Raw genomic sequence first — 26,964 nt, forward strand, 5'->3', positions numbered from 1 at the left:
CTTGTATGTCGCACGTATTAAGCAATAGAAAGCTGAATCGGGAGTTTTTCGTGTTGCTTTATAATTTTCTCATTGACACTTTTCATCCAATTATATTTTACAAGTTGATTAATTAATACAGGCTAAATATGTAATTAGGCGGAATGCAAAAAGAAATGCTCCGAGTATCTACAAGCGACGGCAAACAACATTACATTGGTTCTTTCCAGCTACGTGGGATTTGCATATTCTTAAATCTTGGTGCATGATATATAGTTGGGACACCCTGTACATACAGCGTTAAGTCTATGGTGAACCTCGTTCGCCTTGCACGCGTTAATTCTTGTACCGCAGTGTTGCCGCAAGCAGACGGAAGCGCCACTTGTTGGGAGCGCCTGTCGATCGGTAGTTGTGCGGCTATGGTGTGACGTTGCCGGTGTCCGGCCGTCCGCTGGATTTGGCATTCCACGCAGTCGAGATGTGCGGGACATAAATGTCGCTAAATTAAGCGGAGCGCATCTGCCTTCCCACAGCACTGAGCCCGGTCAGTCAACTACGTCTACAACACGACAGACGTCGCCGAAACACGTCCGAGTCGTCAAGCGGCGCACTCCCTCGCGTGTTGTCGGAGCGCCTCCCCCCTCCCCCCCCCCCCCCCCCCCCCCCGTCGCTCAATCACACGTGACTCTGCACGCGCGTTGACTGCAGTGTGCGCTGTCGCCGGGCCCGTCGGTTCTGAGCTGGCGGAGAAAGCCGCGGGCGGGTGCACACACAAAACGTCAGACTGGTTACATAATAGTGCTGCATGTATCCGTCACGTGCAAAATGAAATTGTTTCAGTGAAAACAACCTATTGATTCGTATAGTGCCACCGATCGCTTGCGCGTCGTCGACGCTCATCCGTTCTTTCGTTGTATAGTTTGACGGATGTCGTTCGCACTCTCCAAGGCCGTCAATAAATATTCATTTGCGAACAAGAAAAAGGTTCACAGGGAGATGGAGGCTCGAAGTGGTTAACATTGGTCGGACAAGGAATGTCGCTGAAGCCAAAGATTTCGATAAAGGGGGCTTCGTCCGGGCAGCAGCTGCTTCTTTCCGTTTGCGTATGTCTCACTCACTCTGCCCCGTCCCGAAGGAAAGCGGTTGAAGTGTCGGCTCCAGAGACATTCCTTGCTCGACCACCGTTGAGATGATGCGCATTTGCGGCTATTTGTTCTTCAAGGTCAGCGTGGGGGCGAAGCGCGGGATGCTTGCAACAATGAGGAAACGTTTCTGCGTCTCTTAACCCATACTGCTACTATACTAAAGGCAGCACAGCTACACACTGAACGACTTGTGCACACGAAACTGCTAGCACTGACGCGCCTGTGTCAACAACAACCACGCTGACCAGCAGGGATTTCTACATATATATATATATATATACTGGGTGTTTCAACAAACACTTTCAAAATTCTTTAAAAGTTGCCTGTGGCAGATATCCCAATTCTAGTTCATGAACTGGTCTACTCGAAGCGGCGGACAATACTTGCACAAAAAAATTCGATGCAAAATCGGCTAATTCATAAAAATTCACTAATTATTTTTAACTAATGACATTACGGCCCATATTGCAATGTACAAGCTCACAAGGCGATCCACTTGCAACGAATATTCAAGACCACACAAGTTTCCACATTAACGCCCACTGCAGGGCAAAGGACTCTCCCATACTTCAACTACCCCGGTCATGTACTAATTGTGGCCGCCGTGTTGTCCCTGCAAACTTCTTAATCTCATCCGTCCAACTAACTTTCTGCCGCCCCCTGCTACGCTTCCCTTCCCTTGGAATCCAGTCCGTAACCATTAATGACCATCGGTTATCTTCCCTCCTCATTACATGTCCTGCCCATGCCCATTTCTTTTCTTTTCTTTTTTTTTATTTCAACTAAGATGTCATTGACTCGCTTTTGTTCCCTCACCCAATCTGCTCTTTTCTTATCCCTTAATGTTACACTCATCATTCTTCTTTCCATAGCTCGTTGCTCAATTTAAAGGGACACTAAAGTGAAAGACGATTTCTTCTGCATCAGTAAATTACCGTTCTACAACACCAAAAACACCACTCTTACAACGATAAGACGTTTGGCAAGCCAAAAAAATGCGCAAGAACGAAATACGGGTGGCGACGCCTACTTAAGTTCCCGCACCTGGGGGCTGTGACGTCTTGGATTTTGATGACATCTTCTAGGGCCTGCTAATTATATATAGCGGTACAGATTGACTACATTGTGTTCCAAAGGAACCAAATATTAAACATGGCAAGTTTCAGGAACCTTTATTCAGCCAACGCGGCCCAAATGCGAAAACATACTTAGGAATCCCTGACGTCACGCTGACGTACCGGAGCTTGGGTTTCGACGCGAAATTCAAATGCTGATACTGGGACCTTCATTTCCTCATGTAATAATCAAACTGTTTTTTTTTTAATGACTGCCTGCAGGGTTCTCAAACAATGCTTCATTAGTCTAAACTGATTTATTGTTTCGCTTTAGTGTCCCTTTAAGTAGAACCCTTTTCGTAGGCCTCCAGGTTTCTGCCCCGTACGTGAGTACTGGTAAGACACAGCTGTTATACACTTTTCTCTTGAGGGATAATGGCAACCTGCTGTTCATGATCTGAGAATGCCTGCCAAACGCACCCCAGCCCATTCTTCTTCTTCTGATTATTTCAGTCTCATGATCCGGATCCGCGGTCACTACCTGTCCTAAGTAGATGTATTCCCTTACCACTTTCAGTGCCTCGCTACCTATCGTAAACTGCTGTTCTCTTCCGAGACTGTTAAACATCACTTTAGTTTGCATTGCATTTTAATGCATTTAATATGCAATATTTAATAATGCAATATTTAATAAATGCATTTAATGCATTTCTCCGCAAAGTTCGGGAATTTATATCTAGAAATTGGTGTCGTCCTGAGAATTCCTTACAAGTGAAACCGCCTTGCGAAGTCCATTGCTAGAATTTGTAAATTACAATATGGACCATAATATAATTAGCTAGAAAGCTCATTAGTAAATTCTTGTTAATTAGTCGATCTTGCATTTCAATTTTTAGTGCAAGTAGTGTCCACCGGTTCGAGTAGACCGGCTCATAAACCAGAATTGAGCTATCTGCCACAGGCAACCTTTAAAAAATTTTGAAAGTGTTCGCTGAGAGACCCTGTATATATATATATATATATACGACGAGGTGTTGGACGAGGTGTTGGAGAGCGGCACCGGCTGGCCCCACGGGAGAGCTTCTTTATTTAAACTAGGCCAGTCTTGTGGATGCAGCAGCTGCTGGTTTTCCCCTACAAAAGGGTGACGTGCATGCACGCACGGCCGAAGTTCGCTGCTCGCATTTTTTTTTTTCCCCCGATCCGAATGTTCTGCATTCGCCCGCGACTGCAGCTGACCGTGGGTGATCCGACCCGTGCCAGCAGGCATACGGAGCGCATTGAGACTCCCCCAAGGTTTTTTTTTTTTCTTTTTCCTTTTTCCCAGTCAGACTTATCTGCAAGATCGCGGTTGCGAGGAGCGTCCCCGTCCTGCAACCGCGCACTTTCCCCCGCGTACTTTCCTCTACGATGCATCGCCGACGGTGACGCCAATAATTATCGCTCGCGTTACGGGTTTTTTTTTTTTTTTTTTTTTTTTTTTTTTTTTTTTTTTTTTTACGCGCGCTACGCACGACCAGCTCGTAGGGCTCTCTTGGCACTCCGCGTTCAAGGGAGAACAGGTTGAAAACGTTAATATGTACCGTCCTCACTGCACGTGACTTGAAATAAAAAAATAAAGCGATATAGAAGTAGGTTCTATCGTTAGCATTCTATTTTACTGCTGCATATGCTTAATTAAGCGAAGAGGCGACTGAAGGACACGTATGACAAGCGTTGAGTTTTAGATAATACTTTCTGGAGTTATTAGAAAATGGCGTTGAAGTCGTACTAGCGTCGTAGGATTTCCACATTTGCCAACTTGTGAACGAACATTAACATTCGCGAAGATTCCGCGGACATCAGGGGCGTAGCCAGGGGGGGGGGGGGGGGGACTTATGGGGCTTCAGCCCCCCCCCCCGGAAATTTTTTCGTGCTGCGATGCACCGCCGACCAAACACCCCAGCGCGGGAAATCATGATGGATTTTGTCTAGAATGTGTTTTTCACGCTCGAAAAGACATGTTCGCGCGAAGATTGTGAACTTGGGCTGGATTTCATGGCAACGCCCATGCACATGGAGTTACATAACGCAAAGATCCCCATCCGAGCACAAAATTTCGAGGGCGCTCAGTCTTGTGTGCGCAACAGAGAAAAGCGGGCAGGCATCGGCATTCATCGTGCCTTCCGTCGCGCGCGATGCATCGGGGGAGTGGGTGGGCGGGCTGCAGGATTCTGTGATAGAAAATTATGGGGTTTTACGTGCCAGAACCACTTTCGGATTATGAGGCACGCCGTACTGGAGGACTCCGGAAATTTCGACCACCTGGGGTTCTTTAACGTGCACCTAAATTAAGTACGCGGGTGTTTTCGCATTTCGCTCCCATCGAAATGCGGCCGCTGTGGCCGGGATTCGATCTCGCGACCTCGTGCTCAGCAGCCCAACACCATAGCCACTGAGCAACTACACCGGGTCTTCTGTGAACTGTGAATCTGTGATTGCGCAACATATTTATTTGCCTTGTTTGACGCATCATACAATGTGTTTTAGCTAATTTTAGCCAGCGTTAAGAAATATGCCGATGCACTCTAAGACGACGCGAATGCATATGTTGCTCACTTTGGTATGCAGTGTTTCAGTTGCCAGCCTGCTCCTCGCTTTCCCTTCCCTGTTAATTATATATGTGTGTTCAAAACAAATGCAGTGTTTCACGCTATATTTGTATTTTGTTTAATGAGATAATTAGTAAAGATTAATTACCTTCTGAAGCAACGAAGCTAGAAAAAGAATCCAATTAGGAAGTTGCAGAGTGGTTTTCAAGACGCCCGAATAAACAATTTCTATCGTTCTATTTATTAAGTATTAGTGTTTTTCAGCTCACTGCGAATGCCCACGAAAAAAAAGAAACCAACGTGACATGCCCGCTTGTGCGTCGTGATTGCACTGCTCCCCAGCGTTCCGCGCACAAACAGCCATACTAGGGTGGCTACTACTAGCCACCCTAGCCATACGTGCGCTGCCACTTAAAAAGTGACAGGGCAGCGAAGCAAGCATTGGCTGTTCGATTTAAGCTCGCAACCGTTATCTCCTGTGCTGCGTAAAGCGACTGACGGACGTGGTGGTGGTGGTAGTTCCAGACAGCGATACTCAGATTATCGTGCATCGGCTGTTACAGCGCGACCAATTTCCTGACGCCTTTTTTGAACGAGGAAAAAGCAGACATGATGCTTGCCCTAGGAGCTGCAGGCAGATAGAGACGGCAGGTTGCAAGAATACTTCAAGCTGGCACCCGAGCACGCGACCGAGCCCGATGACAATATTCAACACCTACGAGCCGCTCAAGCAAGCCGGCAGCTTAACAAGAGGCCGAGAGCTTCACTCATAAATAATGAGGTTCGCTCCGACGTTTTGTCTTTCATGGTGGCTAATCGACACGATAGCACGCGAAGCGAGAGCGCACAGCTCGGTGTGTCCAACTCAACTGCCTGGATGCTTTTGAAAACAGCTGGACTGCACCCTTATCACCTGCAGTTGAATCAATGCCTGGAGTCAAGAGATCTCCAAAAGATACTCGACTTTGCGAACTGGATTTTGATTCAGGAGGATCAGGATTCTGACTTTCTCACCAAGGTTTCCGGACTGATGAGGCGAATTTTTCCCGAAATTGCTGAGCAAATATCCACAACGCACACTTTTGAAGTGAGCAAAATCCCCACTGGCTAGGAAGATCCCGCTACCAATATCAGTGGTCTTTTAACGTTTAGTGCGGAATATATGACAGCACAGTCGTCGGCCCAATGTTTTTTAACAACACTCTGACCGGCAAGAGCTATGTAAGTGAGCTCCTCAAATGGCCGGTTGAAGACTTCTGCTGCAACATGCCACTAGCCCAGCTTGACGCATTGTGGTATCAGCGCGACGGGGCCCCAGCCCAAAGCTGCAGTCAAGAACGAGCATGGCTTGTTACCTTCTCAAAGCAATGAATAGGGAGAAACGGGCCTGTCCTGTAGACGACAAGGTCACCCTACCTCAACCCTCTTGATTTTGTCTTGTGGGGCTATATTAAGGATCATGTATACACGACGGAAACGACGACTCCAAGAAGCCTTACAGGAGAATATGACTGAAGTCTGCCACAGCATTTCACCGACGGTGCTCAAGGCAGCGACAGCAAGCTTTCTCAGAAGATCCCAGTGTTGTATCGCTGCAGAAGGTGACCTCTTCGAGCGCTTGCTGTGAAAGCGCACGAAAAATAAACATAAATTCAGTGAAAGACTGCGTCTGGTCAGTTAGGATACTCTTATTCCACCATTTTCAGCCTTCTGAAAACTGAGTTTCTTTATTTAGGGATGTTCAATTTGCTTACAGCTATCTCGGAATGACAGACTTGTTACTTCCAGCAGCACAAGCGATAACCGCTGTGTCTGCTTAACGCTATAACAAACTTTCGCGAGGGGAGCACATCGCTGGCGTAAATGGCACAGCCAACGCCTACGTCGCTGCCTTTTAAGTGGTAGCGCGCCTATGGATATTTGTGCGCGGAACGTTGGAGAGCAGTGCAATCGCGACGCACAAGCGGCCATGTCACTTGGTGCTTTGTATTTCGCAGGCATCATCAGTAAGCTGAAATACACTAATACTTAATAGATATATAGAAAGACAGAAACTGTTTATTCGGACGTTTTGCAAACCGCTCTGCAATTTTCTAAGTATAATTTTTTCCCTAGCTTCGTTACTTCAGAAGTTGGTTTATTAATCTTGACTAAATATCTAATTAAGCAAAATACAAAAAATAGCGTTACACACTACATACAAAAGTGCGCAACTTGCACTTGGTCGCGTCGTCTTACAGTGCACCGGCATATTTTTTAACTCTGGCTAAAGTGAGCTGAAACACCTTGTATACAGTGACTTTTGCTTAGATACGTATATGTATTTGATACTTATACGTATATTTAAATGTCTTCTAGCGAGGTTTTCTGGAGACATGCAGTGAACTTTGTTTGCAAAGACACTTTGTGCTTTTTATCAAGCTTTATCTTCGCATTTGTGTATTCCATTGTATCTTCTAATTTTTAATGTACATTTTGCAGAACTGCTGCTTTTTATATGTGACCTCTGTTGCGACTACAATTTCGGTGCAATTACAATACACGAACGGTGACAGCTGCTCCTGTGCAGTACATTGGAACGAATGACAGCGTCACTGAGATTTTTCACTGGCCGTTGCATATGTGCAAAAATGTAAACAAGGTTCTTGAATGACCAAGTTTTATTAAAATATTTGTCCTCAACTTGTTCATTTTACGGCCTTTAAATTTATATGAGCAGTATGCACTGCTTTGCTGGTTTCGCACTGATATAGTTCCAAAGTTCGTGTGATAGTTTCTTATTTTACAGACAAAAAACATGAAAGCATTGATATCCGTTATTTCTGGCACAATTTTTGGGACATAAGAATATATTCTTTTATGAAAAAATACATATATTACTTGTCTTGACATTGCGTAGCGTCCAAGAATTCGTTTGCAGCACCTTTGACAATGACAATGCAGTTATTATTCATGTATTTGATCGCTCGGCAAATGCTGTGAGGAGGCCGAGCTCCAACGTGAGCCCCCCCGCTACGCCACTGGCGGACATACATATATATATATATATATATATATATATATATATATATATATATATATATATATATATATATATATATATATATATAAGCATTTTTTGTGGGTACATACGCACATTATTAACGATAATTTACCTTTGCCACATAACGTAAACTCAGTTAGGTTATCGAAAAAAGAAAAAGGTAACCAATTACAGTGAACAATTATTGCAACACGAATGTAAATGTGCAATTACTAAAATGCATAATCCATTACTTTTACGTTATGCTTTCCTCCCGGTGCGGAAAACGGAACGAGCCGGTCTCGCTCTTTCAGTGCGTCCTCCGCAGCCCTTCACGCGCTGTTTGTCTTCTCGAAGATTTTCGTCGGTCGTGTAGATTGGTTTTTCACGCTATACGACCAGACGCTAACCACCGGTTGCACGTGCGCGCTGGAGGGCCGTGTTGTGTGCACGTGCAAACACACGCTTGCACAAAACATGCCGCGCGCTGCTCGCGTCTCTCACGGGGCCCGCGGCGCTCCATAGTTGCTCGGAGATTAAAGCGCCGATGTCGGGAAACACGGAGGAAGGAAACTCAGGAGAGGCCCTGACGTCACTCTTTGTGAAGCAAAAGTGAAGCCGGAAGTTGGAGTTGCTCATGGCGTTGCTCCGCCTTTCGGGCCAGCTCTCTTCTCTTGTTTACATTTCCCGCGAAACCACGCCGCGTTGCGCGCAACCGTGCTGCTCGGACGCGCGCGCTCCGCAGACTAGAGACTTTTAGCGTGTCCGCTATTCCGGCAAACCGGGGCGGTTTGGGCGGATTACCGGATGGTCGGGGGCGTAAACGTGAGCGGCCGGAGCGGTGCAGCCGCCTGGTGTTGTAGAGCTCAATCAGACAAACACAGAACTAAAATTGCAGTAACCTAATTTATTCTGCTTCGCTGCTGACCCAAATTTCCGGCAGCGGCGTAATTGTGTTCACAATTACGCCGCTGTCAAAAACTTACACCCCAGCTAATAAGAATATAGTAACTGGCTTTGCGTTTAGGTGGTTGAGCTTTGCACCACCAGCTGGCGCCACCAATCTGGCCGCTGTCGTTTACGCCCCCGACCATCCGGTAATCCGCCCAAACCGCCCCGGTTTCCCGGAATAGCGGACACGCTAAAGGTCTCTACTAAACAATCGTTAGCACGTAAGCATGATTCCGCCAGAGGGCAAAATTTCCCGCGGATATTCCTTCTTCCGTTGTCATTGCCGTGGCGCGGTACATTGCGTACAGCGTTGCATGCGCGTTCATTTCACGAACTTTAGTTCCTCCTGTCCCACCTGGCCACAGCAACTTGCGGTAGAGCACGGTACAGATAACGCAGTGCAACAAAACACGGAGACCAACGCGAACCTGCCCGCACGGCGCCTTTGCCACGGTACGAAACCTACGGAGCAACACGTGTGAGTGCACAGAACCAAAACAGAGCCGCCATTGTGGCCCGAAAGGCGTGGCCGCTACGGCAAAGGAATAAAAAATCAGCAAAAAAGAGGGGAACCTACTACGTCATTTCCTCCACACTTTTCTCCTAGCGCGCGGAGGGGATAGGGCCTCTCCTCAGTTTCCTTAAACAACGTCTGCTCCGTGGCGTCAACGTCCCAAGTGGCCACAGTGGCGCCACTTTTCGTTGCCGGTGGAACGTCACGATGACGCACCGTCGTAGGTGTGTTCAGCTCCTGCCAAATTTAAACACTCGGAGCTGCGCCGCCTGTTACGGCTCGTCCCGTCAATGGGGTTGCATGTAATTGGTTACCGGAAAAAATCATTCACCTACTGTGCGCGTCATAGAGTAAAATAAATATACTAATGTGATCGATCAATTACCAGACTACAAAAAACGTAATTGATTACTTGTAGCTCAATAACGTATAATTAGTCACGCACGAGTCTAATTTGCAACACCACAAACTGACAAGAAACTGTTACGTTTCGCCTTCAACGCGCGGTAATGCCGGCGCGGATGCAACGGACGCCGGGGATTCGTTCAAAGCGGCGGACATTTTGGCCCGTTCGACGCCGCCGCAACGCCTCCCCGCCAAGCGTGTCCAGGCGTGTTTCAGTGCCACGTGTCTTCGTGTGTGCGTGTGTGTGTGTGTGCCCACGCTTGTCAAAGCGCGGCAGCCGGGGAGCGGAGCTCCCCAAGTGAGGAGCCAGCAGGTCTGTCCGTCGGCGGGTTGGCGATGCGTCACTACACTCGGCTCACCATGTCTCTCGGCTCGACCGTGCGCGCCGTCGTGGGCTCATGCTCCGCCGTCGCGTGGGCTCATCCCGTGACCTTCCTTCTGGCCCGCGACGCCGAGAGTATAAGAGCAGCTGCCCCCGGACGGCAGGAGGGAGGCTCCGATTTGTTCTGTTGAGTTACGTGCTCTCCCGTCTCTCCACTTCGGTCGACCTGACCGGCCGCTCTTTTGCTATGTTAGAATAAACAAGTTGTTCTGTTACCAGTCTTCTCATGCTTTGCCGGGACCTTCGGATGCTTCCAGTGCCCCAGGCCGCCAGGCCAACGCTACCCTTGGGGCTTGCGACCCATTCGCAATAACGGGCGCCAGCACCGAGACCACAACAACTGGTGGCAGCGGTGGGATCGCGACAACGGAGGCCAGCAGCGAAGAGATGCGGTTGAATGTATGCTGAGCAGCACAACGACCATCCGGGAGCAGTGCAACGAGCCCTGTGTGATGACTGGTTGCCTGCAGCGGAACGACTGCGCTGAATTCTTGGCTGCGAGGTTTGGTGAGTGCGGGACTTTCTTCTTCTGAGTTTTGCCAGGCTTTTGTTAGTGTCAGAAACAGAGCTGGTAATTGTGGTTGTCGTTGCTGCCGGGTTAGTTTGCGGCAAGACAATAGTAGACAGTAGAGAAAGCAGCATTCAGAGCAGCCATGGATTTGAAGTCGTTGCGCAAACCGAAATTGCTGGAGCTTGCAAGAGAGTTGGGTCTGGATGTCTCAGACAAACTCAGAAAACCAGAACTGCTAAGGGCTATTCTTGAGTTAGAAGCTGAGGATGACGAGCTGTCGGAATGCCTTGAGACCATTGAGGAAAGGGAGACGGCAAAAAGACAGGAGCGCGAACTTAAAGAGCAAAAAGAGAAAGATGAGCGTGAACGAAAAGAACAGAAAGAAAAAGAAGAGCGCGAACACGCTTTGGCAATGAAGCGTCTCGAGGTAGAGATGGAACGCGCTCGTAATGGAAGTCAGGCACACGGTGCAGGAGAACGAGTATTGTTCAAAATGACTGACCTGATGCGGCCGTTTAGGCTTGGAGAGGACATTGGTTTGTTCCTGGTTAACTTTGAGCGAACGTGCGAGAAGCAGGGGTTCTCTCGGGAAACGTGGCCACAGCGCTTGCTCACTTTGCTACCCGGCGAGGCGGCCGACGTAGTCGCTCGCTTGGAGAGAGAGGAGGCAGAGGATTTCGACAAAGTGAAATCGAGTCTGCTAAAAAAGTACCGGCTGTCAGCGGAGGCGTTCCGTCGGAAGTTTCGGGAAAACGAGAAAGGCAGAAGTGAGTCATATACAGAGTTTGCGTACAGGCTTATGTCAAACATGCAGGAGTGGCTCAAAGAAGAGAAAGCGTTTGGTGACCACGAGAAAGTTCTGCAGTGTTTCGGGCTAGAACAGTTTTATAGTCGGTTACCTGAGAACGTGCGGTACTGGGTCTTGGATAGGCCAGACGTTAGTACGGTGGCTCGAGCCGCTGAGCTAGCCGAGGAGTTTGTGACGCGTCGGGCTCGTGGAGCTAAGGACGGTCAAAAGGGTGAATTTGGCTCCAAGTTTGAGAGGCCAAAGTTCACGCCCATGAGAGCAAAGGGGGACACACGTAGTTCGGATGCGAGTGAAAGCAGTCCGACCGAACGTACGGAGACGGCGGCAACCGAAGCCGAACGCAGAAAGCGGTTCGAGACGAGGCAAGCGCGCGTTTGTTATACGTGCCAGAAGCCGGGTCACTTTTCGGCGCAGTGTCCAGAAACAAAAACAAAAGTCGTGTTTTTGTCTTTATGCAGCACTGACGAGAACATGAAGCTTCTCGAGCCTTACATGCGAGACCTCCTCGTGAACGGGAAAGAGTGCCGAGTGCTTCGCGATTCCGCAGCTACAATGGATGTAGTTCACCCCTCTTACGTAGAACCCGATATGTTCACGGGCGAGTGCGCATGGATCAAGCAAGCAGTGGAAGCTCATAGCGTGTGTCTGCCGGTAGCAAAAGTGCTTATTGAAGGACCTTTCGGAGCACTTGAGACGGAGGCCGCAGTGTCATCTATGCTGCCCCCCCAGTACCCGTACCTATTTTCGAACAGGTCCGATCACCTCCTGCGCGAGAAGGGGCTTTTGTTTGGTGAGGCTAGCGTTCAGGCCTTAACCAGATCGAAGGTTCGGGAGCTCGCTGCAAAGGCGGTAGTTGCGGGGCCGACGTTGTTGAACGATGAAAAAGGGTCAGAGGCGCAGCAAGCTGGTATTCAGAGCACGCCCGAACTGAATAAAATTGAGCCTGTAGCGTTAAAGGCACCAGATACTGGAGAGGAAATTCCCGATGCGGGAAAGTTAGAAGAGCTTCCGGTCGAGCTTCCGGGACTAGGCTCAGTGACGAACAGGAAAGACACCGATCAAGTCATTAGTGACTTAATAAGTAAAGCATCGCTGTCGCCTGAGCAGAAAACCGAACTACACCAGCTCTTACAAGAGTTTCAAGGTCTGTTCTCTGAGAGGCCTGGTAGGACTTCTGTCCTTACTCATGACATAGAACTTACCTCCCCAGAGCCAGTACGATCCAAGGCGTACCGGGTGCCACCCCGCCAGAGCGATATTATGGAGGCTGAGGTAAAGAAAATGCTACAGCTCGGTGTTATTGAAGCGGGTGAGAGTGATTATACCTCCCCTTTGATTTTAGTTGAGGTACCGGGCAAGGAACCTCGTCCTTGCGTCGACTACCGCAGGCTTAATTCCATCACTAAGGATAAAATTTATCCGATCCCTAACATCGAGGAGCGCCTTGAGAGAGTGAGTAGCGCTCAGTTTATTTCCACCCTAGATCTTGTCAGGGGTTATTGGCAGGTTCCACTTACAGAAGAGGCTAGTAGGTATGCGGCGTTCATTTCACCAATGGGGACATTCCGTCCTAAAGTTTTGAGTTTTGGTTTGAAGAACGCGCCATACTGCTTTTCAAGCCTCATGGATAAAGTGTTGCGGGGACAGCAAGAATTCGCTTTACCGTATCTAGACGACGTAGCGATATTCTCCGCATCCTGGCCTGAGCATATGGCGCACTTGCGGGCAGTGCTAACCCGCCTGCGCGATGCGGGCTTGACAGTCAAGGCTCCCAAGTGCCAGTTAGCACAGGCCGAGGTTGTCTACCTCGGACACGTGATTGGTCGGGGTCGTCGCCGCCCCTCTGAAATAAAGGTGGCCGCTGTGCGAGACTTCCCGCAACCGCGCACGAAGACCGATATTCGGTCGTTCTTAGGTGTCGCCGGCTACTATCAGAGGTACATCCCCAGGTACTCTGATATCGCGTCTCCCCTAACGGATGCTCTAAGAAAGACAGAGCCGCAAACAGTCGTCTGGGATGAGACAAAGGAAAGAGCTTTTAGCGCCCTAAAGAGCGCCCTAACAAGCCAGCCTGTGCTACGATCGCCCGACTACTCAAAAGGGTTCGTTGTTCAGTGTGATGCTAGTGAGCGAGGCATGGGCGTTGTACTGTGCCAACGGGAAAATGGAGAAGTAGAACACCCCGTCCTGTATGCTAGTCGTAAGCTGACGAGTCGTGAGCAGGCGTACAGCGCCACCGAGAAAGAGTGTGCGTGTATCGTGTGGGCCGTTCAGAAATTGTCATGTTACCTAGCTGGCTCGAGGTTTATCATTGAGACGGATCACTGCCCTCTCCAATGGCTGCAGACCATCTCTCCCAAAAATGGCCGCCTCCTGCGCTGGAGCCTCGCTTTGCAACAATATTCCTTTGAGGTGCGTTACAAAAAAGGGGAGTCTCAACGGTAACGCCGATGGCTTAAGTCGAAGCCCCTAACGTGGGAATCAGCCTCAAAATTGCTTGTTACTGATGTTTTTCTTCCTGAGGCAGGATTTTTAACCTATTGCTTTCATGTAGTGTTTCAAAGTGATGATGTGCTTTCTAGTGCAATTTTCCGATTTGTGGACGCGTTCTGAGTGCTGCTAAACTACTGTAAGGAACTAGGCAGCAGTATAAAAGGGGAAAGAGCCTGGCAGGGCTTAGTGAGGGTTGTGCCGTGCTTGCTGACTGAGCGGTTGACTTTCGGCGTAGTTCTAACGCTTGCCGGAAACGAGAACAAAAATGTCAACTCTCCCGAAGTCACTTTGCAGTGTCCTGTGTGCACCTGAACGTGAGAACGAGGCCTTCTCTGTGCGCTGCGCTCAAGAAACGCCAAAGGACGCCCGACTTCGGTTATGAGCATCATCGAGCGACATCCCTCCGGACAGCGGATGCAGTCCCCTGACCATCGGGATCTCCTTCCCCCGGCGGGGCGGTTTGTTACGTTTCGCCTTCAACGCGCGGTAATGCCGGCGCGGATGCAACGGACGCCGGGGCTTCGTTCAAAGCGGCGGACATTTTGGCCCGTTAGACGCCGCCGCAACGCCTCCCCGCCAAGCGTGTCCAGGCGTGTTTCAGTGCCACGTGTCTTCGTGTGTGCGTGTGTGTGTGTGTGCCCACGCTTGTCAAAGCGCGGCAGCCGGGGAGCGGAGCTCCCCAAGTGAGGAGCCAGCAGGTCTGTCCGTCGGCGGGTTGGCGATGCGTCACTACACTCGGCTCACCATGTCTCTCGGCTCGACCGTGCGCGCCGTCGTGGGCTCATGCTCCGCCGTCGCGTGGGCTCATCCCGTGACCTTCCTTCTGGCCCGCGACGCCGAGAGTATAAGAGCAGCTGCCCCCGGACGGCAGGAGGGAGGCTCCGATTTGTTCTGTTGAGTTACGTGCTCTCCCGTCTCTCCACTTCGGTCGACCTGACCGGCCGCTCTTTTGCTATGTTAGAATAAACAAGTTGTTCTGTTACTAGTCTTCTCATGCTTTGCCGGGACCTTCGGATGCTTCCAGTGCCCCAGGCCGCCAGGCCAACGCTACCCTTGGGGCTTGCGACCCATTCGCAATAACGGGCGCCAGCACCGAGACCACAACAAAACACAGTTTTTAGACTAGACTAACTTTCTCAGCAGCTTCCAGTGCCGTTGCCGACATTTTCAGGAAATTGTCTAAATAAACTTGGTCGAAGCAGCCTGTCTGTGTCATTTCACAATCAACGAGCGGAAGGTTTTAGTGAACAGATTGAGATCCAGGTTTTATTCATGCGTTACATATATATATATATATATATATATATATATATATATATATATATATATATATATATATATTTATATATATATACAGACGACAGAAGAAAAGGAACCGAGGGGCTCGATTTTCTTTAATCGTGACCACCTAAAGACAACAGACAAGGAAAGCATAACGGAAATTTAGTGTGGTTAAAATTGGTCTGTCGAAAATAAAGAAAGGGGAAACGAAAGTGGACGAGAAGATAACTCGTCGCCGGCGGGAGCCGAACCCAGGACCTCCGCGCATTACGCGTGCGTTGCACTGGGAATAATATTGCACTAGGCTACAATTCGTATATTGCAATATGTGCCCTAAAGTGATTCATTAAAAAGTACATTAGTATTTTAATTAGTTGAATATGTGTTTCCACTTCTCATGCAAGTAACGTCCGCGCCTCTCCGAATAATCCTGTTCAAGGACTAGAATTCTGTTGTCTGAAACAGGCAATTTCTAAAAATTCCAGAAAGCTTAACATGATCGCCACGTATAATATGTACTGGGAGCATTTCTGCGTCCACCTTAGACCTGTCAAGCATTAAATTCCGCCGTTTTTGTTGTGCTGTTTTACTGGCTCCCAGTAAAAGCTCTTGCAACAAATACATGTATTGGAACACCAACTAGACTAATCAGTCACCTTTGCTTGAACGTAAGCATATATATATATATATATATATATATATATATATATATATATATATATATATATATATATATATATATATATATATATATATATGCATGCATAGTTGGGTAAACATCCTCTCGAGAGCATGCGTGGGTGTCGATTCGGCCCCCATCGCATCACCACCGTTCACACTGATATGCGGCGTGCGGGAAATGCGATGCAATGCGTTGTCGTCGTATTGACACGCGGCTACACTGCAAAAGCAACAGGCTGTCGTTCGCCAAATGCCGGCAGGCGCTGATGTTTCTACATATGCCGGTTTTTGCTTCAGTGCTAAACGAAAACGATATATATATGCTACAACTTCACCATTATTTCTTAATACAATGGATATGTGCAGCGTACATTAGTTTTGAAAGACCTGCATTAGCATTTACGAAAGGGCACAGTACGAGGATAAATCGGGTCAACCCGATTTCGGTAAATGTTGTTCGAGATGCAAAAACAAGGAATCGGGTAGAAGAAGGAAGCTCGCCCAGGGCCACTTCAGAACTTTACTATGCGAGTGTACGCGTCGTTGAGAGGCAGCAAATGGAAGATGCGTATACCACCGAGCTCAGCATGACACCTGAGGAAAGTATGTAGCGATAAGTGTGCGTTTGTTTATTTTGCCGATAACGGCAGAATAATAGCTAACAAAAAGCGGTGCGGTGCGCAGACTGCGTGCGCACGATTCTTGCACGCATCCTTATAGACGCTGCAATTGGGATACGAGGGCTCCGGGTCCACTTCCCCGCTGCGGGCTACACAGAGGCGGAGTGAATGCGCAGAGATATTCGAGCTCTGACGCACGCACAATCCTTGTTGCCAAGTGAGACAATGGCGAATGGCGCGCAGTCGTGCGAGGGCGCGAATGTAAACGTAAGCCATCGGCAAGACAACGTTATCCACTTTTGTCGTAATTAAGAAACGACACAAAAAGCGGCTAAGGTTATTGTTTCTTTCGCCGTCTCGCTCACGGTGAACTCACTTATTTCTTTTTTTTTTTTGCATGCGTTCCTTTTTTTTTTCTTCTTCTTTTCTGCGAATGTGTATATACAAGCCAGCGGAGACACCGTGGGCAAGAGTGCGGCGAACTAAAACAAACGCAATATGATACGTACGAGAAAGAACATAAAAAAAAAAAGAAACGCGTATCACATACAAAAGCGGATTCGGCAGCCCAATGGCTGCGGCAAGTCACTGCAAATAAAAAATTGAAGGCAAGAGGCCGCGCTCGAGCAAAACCGAAAGAGCGCGCGGCAGTCGCACAGGGCCGTGTATATAAATACTGGCCTTTCTACTGAATCTAGTATTTTTCATTCTCCATTCCCTACTAAAACCCGCGTCGCTTGCGGGCCGCTGCGCAGGAACTGCAATGATCACGCGAATGTGCGTTGATGTCTCCGAGCGACCACTGCGTCGCGGCGTTGGTGCAACGTCTTCTGCGCCAGCGAATCGCGCAGGTCGCGTGAACAGCTGAGAGCGAGCTACCGTAGTGGTCGTTTGGCGCAACGCGGCAAAGCGACGCATGTCATATCAAATGGCCGCGATCAGAGCAATTATCTAGGCCAACGCAAGCGGTCAAAGTATTAGATTACAGATTGCAACCTTACCACAACTTTAGGGCTGGTCCAGTAGTCGGAGAGCTCGTCATCGATGCCCTCGTCGGTAGACATCATCGCGCCGCCGTTGACCGGAAAAGTCTGTCCCGAAGAGAAACTACGCTGGCGATCACGAGTTGTGTTGCGGCGCATGCAACAGCAGCGTTGGAGAGCCGAGCATCATCTATTCGAGGAGCAGTGACAATGGACCTGCACAACTTAGCTTGCCTCCAGCTGCCGTATCGGGTATTTCATTCCCAGCTCAACAGCGGCACCCGCCGTTACGCGCTAGGCCCCATGACGATGTCTGCTGCTGCTCGTTGCGAAGTGCGCGCTACCGAGGTCGTTTAGGTTGAAGCTGGACAGCAAGCTCTTCCTGTTTCTCAAGACAGATGGCAGCACGTGTCAAACACCTCGAGGCTCGAGTGCATAGAGTTTCGTGCAATAATTGTTGTATGAAGCTCTATGGTCGAGTGGGCCGAACAGCGCTCTTTCGCTGGGCGCCGCGTGTGGAAAAATTTTGCGAGGGCGCTGCGAGTGAATTGGATTGGACTGGAGACGCTCTTCGCGGCATATTCAACGTAATTTCGCTGCGGGCCCTGAGACCGATTGCGCGCCTACGCTCTTATAATAGTGCTTTATTTCCACTGGAAATGTTTACTAACACCTTTTTACTACGTATGTATATTTCAGGCATGTGTTATACAACACGACGTCTTCAATTTTGCTGTCGTTGTCAAGTGCGTCGTCTGCTAGCGAGCGCGCGTTCGTTGCGCGGACGCCCAGTTTTTCTTCCAAAAAAGTCTGTGCGTTAAAATTTTTTATGGTTTTACTTGCATTGGTGCGCCCGCGACAATTGTGGGCCGGTACCAATTGTAGTTTTAGCCAGGTGAACTGCTGTTTTTAACATTGTTTTCTAAATGTAACACGTGATTTTTGCTAAAGAGGTCACCTATCTGCAACATGAAGCTACGTAAAAAAACGTTATTGATATCATGTCATTTGACACGCATTTCTTGTTGGTGGAATATTGATCAGGGACAATGATCAAAGAAAACAATTTTATCGTGAAATAAACCAGGTTCATTAACGGTGTGGCACGAAGAGATGCAGATGACCAATGTACTTCTAGGTAAATCTCAGGGTACAAAGACATATATGTCCACGACATATATGCAAGAGAACAATTATAAAATATTCTAAATGCACTGATTCAAAAAGTCAGAACTCCCGTCCGGAATCAGCGTGCTTCTTATAAGAGCTGCACCAGCCCCAGGTGAACCAATTGACTTTCCGAGAAAAGGAATCAAGGTAATTGTTATTGGACGTTAATGTGAACAACAGCGTTAGGGCATTATATAGCCTAGGTACTCAGACTCAATCGGGGAGCCCGGGAAGTGTTTACCAAAGTAATATCCGTGGCTTGTCTGGCGATCTCCTTCAATGAACGTGCCAGCAGGCGAAGTCAAGTTGAAACGTGTAGTCTAATCGAATGGTATTTGCTATTCAGATCGTATTCGACTTCAGAATTCACTATCAAAAATTATCGAATAGCCGGTTCCGTTCGAGTGTAAGGAATAACAGCACTTTTGAAGCCTCGAAGGTGAATGGCCGATGCAAGTGAGTACTCTTATTCCGAATCATTGTGCTGCTGGAGAGTCGTGGCTGTTGCGCCGAGGCGCACCAGTTCCTGAGAGAATTAACGCACGGGTGCTAATCGGTTCTGGTAAACAAGTTCCTAGCTGTCATTCAACATAAACGCGCCGTTTTGGGACAGCCTGTAAATCTGCAAACTTGATTCAGGCAAGGAAAACATTTTTTTCAAAGTCTCACCATGTCTGTAGGACTGTAACCCATTAAAACTGGCTGCCCAATGTAGTACCACACTTATCTTCTTCAACTAACACAGCAGATCAACAAATATCTGTGCGAGTATGTGAGGCATGCCGTTCCTGATAGTGCACCGGATAACTAAATGCAGCCGTTTGTATTGCAGAAGCTGCTTAGTTGAGCGGACGTATACAGTCAGGAACGGCATTACATCCAAGATATGAAATATAAGATAAGCGCAACATGTTTTTCTCAGTAATCAGACTCGAGAATAATTTCTTTAGTTTACACCCCTAGAAAAAAAGCCCGAGGACGCAGCTGCCTTCTTTTTTCTCTTGCTTTTTTTTTATTGAACAAATTCTAGCGTTTTACGTCTGGCGGTATGCTTATGAGGCACTCTGTTCAGTTCTCACCACCTGAGGTTATTTAACGCGCACCTAAACAGAATTACACAATCGTTTTTCCATTTCCTTCCCATCGAGTTCCGCGACCTGGTTTGGACCCGTGAGCTCGAGTTTAGCAGCGCAATGCCATATCCACTTAACAGCGAAGGTGTTAGGGGCACTCACACGTCCGCGTGCATAAAAATCCCGAAGATTGTACAATGCGAGGCCGACCCGCGGCGGTGGTGCAGTTCGCCATTAAGGGGCCCACACACACAGCTTCGCTGGCCATCCTTCACAGAGTGGAAGGGCACTGAGTTTTGTTGTTGTTAAGCATGGACTGGACATAAAATTTCACACGGCTTATGGGCCAAAGATTAGATACATAATCGCTGCCTATAGAAGTGTTTTCTGCTCCCGAGTGCCGTCCGCCATGAAAAACCCGTGCCAATTACTCCACGTTCTCTTACGGGAGGAAGACGGGAACATGAACGGTATCGTGCACTGCAGTTTTTTTTCTTTTTCTATAAGAGTACTTCCCGTAAATCTGAGTGCAGGGCGCTGGATGGGGCCGATATCTTTTATTTGTTTGAAGCGGCAAGCAGGACGTTTATATATATATACATACATACATATATATATATATATATATATATATATATATATATATATATATATATATATATATATATATATATATATATATATATATATATATATATATATATATATATATATATATATATATATATATATATATATATATATATATATATATATATTGTCTGCCCTTCGCACGGCCTACTGATGAAAAACTATATGCGCAAAAATAAACACGAGGGATGCATACTGTTTGAAGAACAAGAAAAATATTTTTTCTCCAAAGGGAACTGTACAATAACATAGTAGAACGAAAGCCGACACTGCGGCCACAATGCACGCGCAGTCACCGATCGGCATTAAAAATCAGTAAAATGAAATAAAGAAGAAGAATAAAGGCATCTATTCCTAAGGCATAAACACATGTCATATCCAGTTATAAACACCATTTGGGCGCTCTGATCGCAAGCAGTAGCGCGCGAAGCAGTACGAACGACCGCGCCGAGTAGAATCGCCAGCATTTTTCAACGGGGCAACCTTGATGCGGCCCAATTCAGTTCGATCGCAGCGCCGCCGTAGTATTTTTCGTCGTCGCGCACCTCCCCGCAAAGCATGCGCCGTCCCAGCCGATCGCTCCACTCAACCGTATTCTAGACACTCTAGGTTGGAGTGGGGAGAGTGCGCATAGCAGGAACCACACCGCAACGCGATTGAAGCCAAACCTGGTGGCCCCACACGTGATTACACGTCAAATTGCACGGTTGGTTTTAATCATAGAGTTTCGTATTCGTATAACTAGACGGCTAACTAGGCCCAAATCTGGCGCTGCGATCGTTCAACCATCATGAGAACGATGGGAAGTACAGGCTTCGAATTGGCATTCTGTTGACTAGCAAACTAGTTCACAAGTATTTTTTGGCAGTTTTGGTTTCGTTCCAAACGCAATTGCTATAACCTGCAGTGGGACAGTGCAACGCAAAGCTCTCTGCCTTTGTTCTGTTGCTCGAAGTGGCGATAGGGCGCTGGGCCAGCGGCTAGGAAGATGTTTGTGTCGTGGTGTGGTGTCGAAGCCCTGACGAGAAAGCAACGGCATCGTAAATGTTGAAAGAACATGTTTTTACCGTTTGGACCTTGGTTTGTTAGGTGTGTTAGGTTGTCACTGTAGCGTTATGTGCTTTATGAAACTTCATAATAGGAAAAAGAAGGTACTACTGCAGTGATACAAGACATAGACAGTTGTACTTTTAGTGGCTTGAGAACCAAGTTTTATTGAGGGCTTCATTATGCATTGCTCGTTTATGTGCTAATTGAAATGCGTCTTTTAGGACTTTGAGGACACAAACTTGCTTGTGGTAGAAAAGGTTGCTGCTTCTTGGTTGTAGTCTAGTGCCGCAAAATGGGTAAGTTCAAAGCCACGCCGTAAGCCTTCGGAAGTGGCACGTCAACATAACATAAAATGAAGCGTACTCGTAGGAGGCTTCAAGCATCCTTGCTAGCAGTGCAGCAAATGTGCTTAAAAGTACTTGAAGACGTTCAGCAATCGTGACAGCCGAAGCAGCCTCAAGGGCGCAACACTTTCTCACAATGCAACATTTTTATTTCCATAAATACTTGATGAATATCTTTATATAAGTACAGTATAAGTATATGAGTACATGAGTATTACTGCACCACAAGCAAACGCCACTAGTCTAAAGATTGAAGTCAATCCGAAGCCTTTACTTCCCATGTAGGTTGAGGTAACGCTCATGAGACCCCCGTAGACACTAGCGCCACATTTCCCTCTAGGGTATTTATTTAGAAACTCTATGGTTTTAGTGTTTCCACTATGCAGGAAGAGCTATGGCAACGCAGCCGAACAAATGCGCGCAGAATAAAGGCTACTGGCATAGCTACTGGGAACCAAACGTCTCAGCAAATCTCGATTCTTGCTTCATGGTCTCCAACGTTCTTTGACATACGGTGGTCTCGACGCAAGAAGTGACGTGTTGGGCCACCTCTGTGGCTTCACGGAGCGTTCGCTTGCCAAGGCTGGCTGCATGACGTAAAGCTTTCTCCTATACTTCCTTCCTCCATAAGTGTATAGCAAGGTAATGACCACGAATAGTGAGAAACTCTATGGACCACGGTACTCCTATAGTTGTTAAACAAATATTAGCGTTTCTGCCCCTTTCAGCATGTGCTGATTGTGCTTGCATGTCTGAAAACAAGCGGCGTCCTTGCGGTTCACCAAAAGCATAGCCTTTGAAATTAAAAGGTTCCAAGCCTTAGAATGCAAATCTCGAAGGCCATGTACAACTAAGTACATGTAGTTGCAGTGTTAGGAAGGTTAACAACGTTTGATAAAAGCATAATGTAATATATGGTTTTCTGACTTTTAACTACCCCTAAGCAAGGCATGAATCAGCGCAGAGCCGCCCCTGGGTTTGTTGCTTAGGGTACCAAAAACATATCTCAAAGGCCATGCTTTGCCATACTGCAGAGCAGACGACCGAGCGAGCCGGAGTAACCGTTAAAACGGAGCAAAGGCCTGCTCCCACACAATCTTCTCAAGCGCCATGAGATAAGAAAACCGAAATCGAAAAAACTAGAAAAACGCACGCCTCTTTTTTTTTTTTTTTTGTGCCTCTCAACCGCAAAAACAAATCTCGAAGGCTATGCTTTTGCGGGCTGCTTGTGCCAAGCCCGAAACATGTCTTGGCCGCCACGTTTAAGATATAATTTATTTAGGCGCTCTGGTGGTTGCGACTTTTCTTACAAATTTTAATGTCAGAAAAATAGGACGAAAAAAGATTTCGCGCTTACTGCGGCTTTGTTCTTGCTTGAATTTCGCCGCAATATCGCATTTTATGGCCCGGATCATTCAATGAAGAATTTTGCGCTGTTACTAATTTAGTATGGGAAAAAAGATACTGCTAATTTGCTTAGCCTGCCCCTCTCAGATGTATCGTCGAGCAAATATTGAAACTCATCTCGGAGGCCGTGCTTTACAGTTCTCCAAATGCAGGAAAAGACATAGCCGCCTTGTTTTAATCATTACTCACTGAGGGAGGCCCAGGCAGAAGACAACTTGCAGTTTTATTTACTGGTAAACCAGGCAAATAAATGTAATAAGAAGGGTTATAGTGAACAATCTGAAGCGTAAAATGCGACCTCGCGGCAAGGTTTGAGGATGGACATAGCAGCGGTAAGCGCTCACCTTTTTTCTATGGTTTCAAAACACGCACTTCCCAAAATTTTTGTGGCAAATTTTATGCGAAAGGTGGTGTCTACAGCATGGCGACTATTACGTGTTTTAATCAAGGATTTTCTTGGTTTCATTCACGCAACTTAGGGTACAAATTACAGATCTTGAAGGCTATGCTTTTGCTAGCGGCATGCGGTGAAAGCGATTGCGAGAGCCGAAAACACCGTTGGAAAACACATCATCACGTCAGGTTTTGGACACCACCTATTATAGTTGCTAGAAACACGTCATGGTCATCGTCTTTTGAAGATTATAAGTTATAGAATTTCCTATAATGGCTTTTTGAACTCCATGTTATAGGTGGTGTCGAAAACCGTATGTCCATGACGTGTTTTAAGCTCTCGCAATCGCTTCCGCCGTAGGCAGAAAAAAAAAAAAAAAAACATTGCCTTTGAGATCTGTATTTAGTCTGTCGCTCAGTTGTGGATTGAGACACCACCGCCCTTTATGGTTTTTGAGGCTCTTGTAATGCACAAAAGCGTGGTCTTTGAAATTATCTCCAGTTACCGGCAGGAAGCCGGCGATAAGGGGGCGTTTTGTACCCCATAGCAACCACAGCATCAGATTGAATCTGTTGTGGTACACACAAATGTACTCCTCTAACATCTAAAATAATGTGGTTCAACATAAAGGTCAATATTGTTACAAATAATTTTTACTTGTATGCTTTAGTCATCATAACTTGGAAATACAACGGTTTCTACTGTTTCACAATCGTGGTTAGAAACAAAAACTAAAACTGGCGCACAAATTTTATGCGATCAGTCCAATCCAAAGCAATCCAGCTTGCGGAGGGATACGAAACGTACGTCACAAAGTGCATTGTTTACGGGCGTGCGGTAATGTAAAGCCATTGCTTGAGCATTTTAAACTACATATCGTGCTGTGCGTAGTGTTGTTTGCGTCACTAGAAGTAAGCTGTGAGTCCAGGCTGTACTTTGGTGGCGTTTTCCTACGGAACTATTTCGTTAGCGGTGGTCACTGAGAAAGTTGCGGACGGACCGCAGGACGCCGTCGGTTGAGCAGCCCTCGCTGGTGTCTCCGAACGTTTGTGTGGTGCCTGTCAGCTTCAATAGTGCCCGAGAAAGCTGTGCCAAGTGCTTGATGCCGTCGTATGTGTCTCCTGAAGCCTGGTTCTGGGCGTTATCGGATACCTAATCGCAGGACAGGTGAGTGTTACGGGTTCCTGCCCCCAGAACGGGCCACTCTATCATACGGATTGGGGGAACAGGTGATGGGTCGTCGATGGTTGCGTGCGCGCGTGCAATTTCTTTTTTATTTTTTTATTTCTTCCACGTTTTTCTTTACTCCTCCGCTGTTACCACCCGTTCAATGAGCGGGGAACTCCGCATCGAAGAGAGCTTGCGAAGAGCACCGAAACAGCCTCGTTTTCGACCGTGCTTGGGTCGTGGCGTTAACCGGTTTGTGTTTGACCATCGCGCACCGCTTGTCCGTTTGACGTCCGCTGCCCATGGGTTCGGCAGGGATCGCAAAGAATACGGCTCGTAAACCAGTCAAGCGAGCGCTGGAAACCAGAGGCCGTGGTCTATCGGCTCTCGGACGTGCAGCGAAAGTGGCAGCGGACCATCTGCGGAGCAGCATTTCCTCTTCGATTCTTCGTGTCCGAAGACTGCCAGGAAAAGGTTCTTTTTCGCTTGGGCATGCAGTGGCGCGCTTTGAAGTGAACGAGCGAGACAGAAAACGCGCCGCTGCATTCAGTCTTGGCAATTCATTCTGGAAATCTTGATCGAAAGAAACGTTCGCGCGCTGCAGAAGCTTTGATTGATGCACGGACGCACCGACAACGCGGCTAGGCAAAATGGAACGATAACCCTGAGCAGTGGCTATCGTCGACGTCTTGTCATCGCGGTTCGTGGCGAAGCTGGGCCGCTGTGCTTTGTCAGGGAAAAATATGTGGAACGCACGAGGTGACAGTCGACGCTGCGCTCATATTGGGACCGCTTGACCTCGCGGGACAATGAGGCGTTCTGTGTACGAACTCGATGCTGGCGATCGCGGGAGCGGTGGACGGGCTGTGTCTGTTTTGCATCAAAAGAACATCAGTGCGTCGTTGCGATGCTGCCTGACGGCCACTGCAGTTGCCTCTAGTGTCCCAAGTGATTGTACACTTATTTCTCAAAGCTCACTTTTCATTGTTAACTCGACCCGCGGACTCCATTTCCTGCTGCTCCTTTCTTGTGAATTTCTGCAACGATGGCTAACTTAATTTTTCGGCGGTGTGTAGATTTTCTGGGTACCTCTTTGCGTGTCCAGCTGCGTAGCTCAGTCGGGGAGGGCATTAAGTACGAGTATACAAATAATTGGAAGTACAACTGTCTCGTAAATGTAAAGGGCGAACGAGTGGCTCCCACGAGACGGCCTCGGCGGTCGCTGGGCTCCTCTGCTGCCCGTGTGATGACTGCCGCCACAAGCAAAAATGCACATGAATGTTGACCATATGAGCGTACGTGCACATTGCGTTGGCACACAATAACGGTGTTGCAGGTGTTGAGGCTCCCTGGCAAGCCAGGCGCATCGCATCGCTGGAACGCGTGCACAAACGAAAGCGGAATTCACCTCGCTGATGATCTCTCAATATGTGGACCCTGCCATGTTATTCGACGTAACACGCGATTTTCTTGGCTGCGCTAGTATGTGCAGTTCAGTGAAAAGCGCCGCTTGTTGGTCTTTGCGTCGAGCAGGCGCAGACTCTCAGGCACCTTATGCCGCAACTCGAATACGACAACTTCAGTGTCAGCAAGAGGCGCAGACTTTGAAGACGACCGCAGACGAGACGGAGGACAGACGTAAATTCGCTACGAAGTTTTACGTTGAAGGGACACGCACAAGAAGACGGGAGGTGCGCGCAATCGGGTTATAGGACACAGCTCATCAGGTAGTCACGAGAAAGCGACCATGTTGTATCAGCTGTGGGCCTGTCATTTGGAGCCTGTTGGATAAAGGCTTAAAATTCTGCGATTAAGGCTGTGGCGCCTGAAAGGGCGAGTCTTTTCTGTCACTTGCATTCATCGCGCCCGCGGCTTTAGCGTGTCTGTGCTGGAAATGAAATATTATGATATTTGGGACCTGCCTTGTACTGGTTGAAGCCTGCACTTCTTCAAGTGAGCAAGTACTTCTGCAAAACGCATTTTGTCACCTTTTAGACTGCGTATTGGCCTCGAGCTCCACCACTGGAAAAGCTGGCGCCACCGTCGCCGTGACGTGCTATTAGGGATCACGTGGACATAGCGGCCGCGTCGGCTGCTATGTGGGCATAAATTTTCCCGAAATTTTCCCGCTTCGAGTGTCTCCTTTACAACGCTTGAAAGCACTAGAATAGGTAGTGGCTGCCTTTGAAGGCGCGTAACATGGTAGGCTACTGCTCGGTGCCGCAGTGCCGGACGTACGCAACGGAGCCCGGTGTCAGCCTTATTCACACGTAGCCGCAGGACAAGAAGCTGCGTGAAGCTTGGCTCG

At 47.9% G+C, this 26,964-nt stretch overlaps 2 protein-coding genes across 2 annotated transcripts in view; one reads left to right on the top strand and one right to left on the bottom strand.

Annotated features, from left to right (window-relative positions):
• LOC126538502 (lysoplasmalogenase TMEM86A) overlaps positions 1-17,909 on the bottom strand; it is a 79,023-nt gene extending 61,114 nt beyond the window's left edge. The window contains exon 1 of the mRNA XM_050185359.3: positions 17,440-17,909. Within this exon, the coding sequence (XP_050041316.1) occupies positions 17,440-17,580 (141 nt within the window). The 5' untranslated portion in view covers positions 17,581-17,909. The remainder of the gene's footprint in view (positions 1-17,439) is intronic.
• A 6,427-nt stretch (positions 17,910-24,336) lies between these two features.
• The window catches only part of trc (Serine/threonine-protein kinase tricornered), a 122,888-nt gene continuing 120,260 nt past the window's right edge, over positions 24,337-26,964 (top strand). The window contains exon 1 of the mRNA XM_050185346.3: positions 24,337-24,656. The gene's annotated coding sequence lies outside the window, so the exon portion shown is untranslated. The remainder of the gene's footprint in view (positions 24,657-26,964) is intronic.

Source organism: Dermacentor andersoni, chromosome 4 (assembly GCF_023375885.2).
Source record: "Dermacentor andersoni chromosome 4, qqDerAnde1_hic_scaffold, whole genome shotgun sequence".
In the NCBI taxonomy this organism is placed as follows: Eukaryota; Metazoa; Arthropoda; class Arachnida; order Ixodida; family Ixodidae; genus Dermacentor; species Dermacentor andersoni.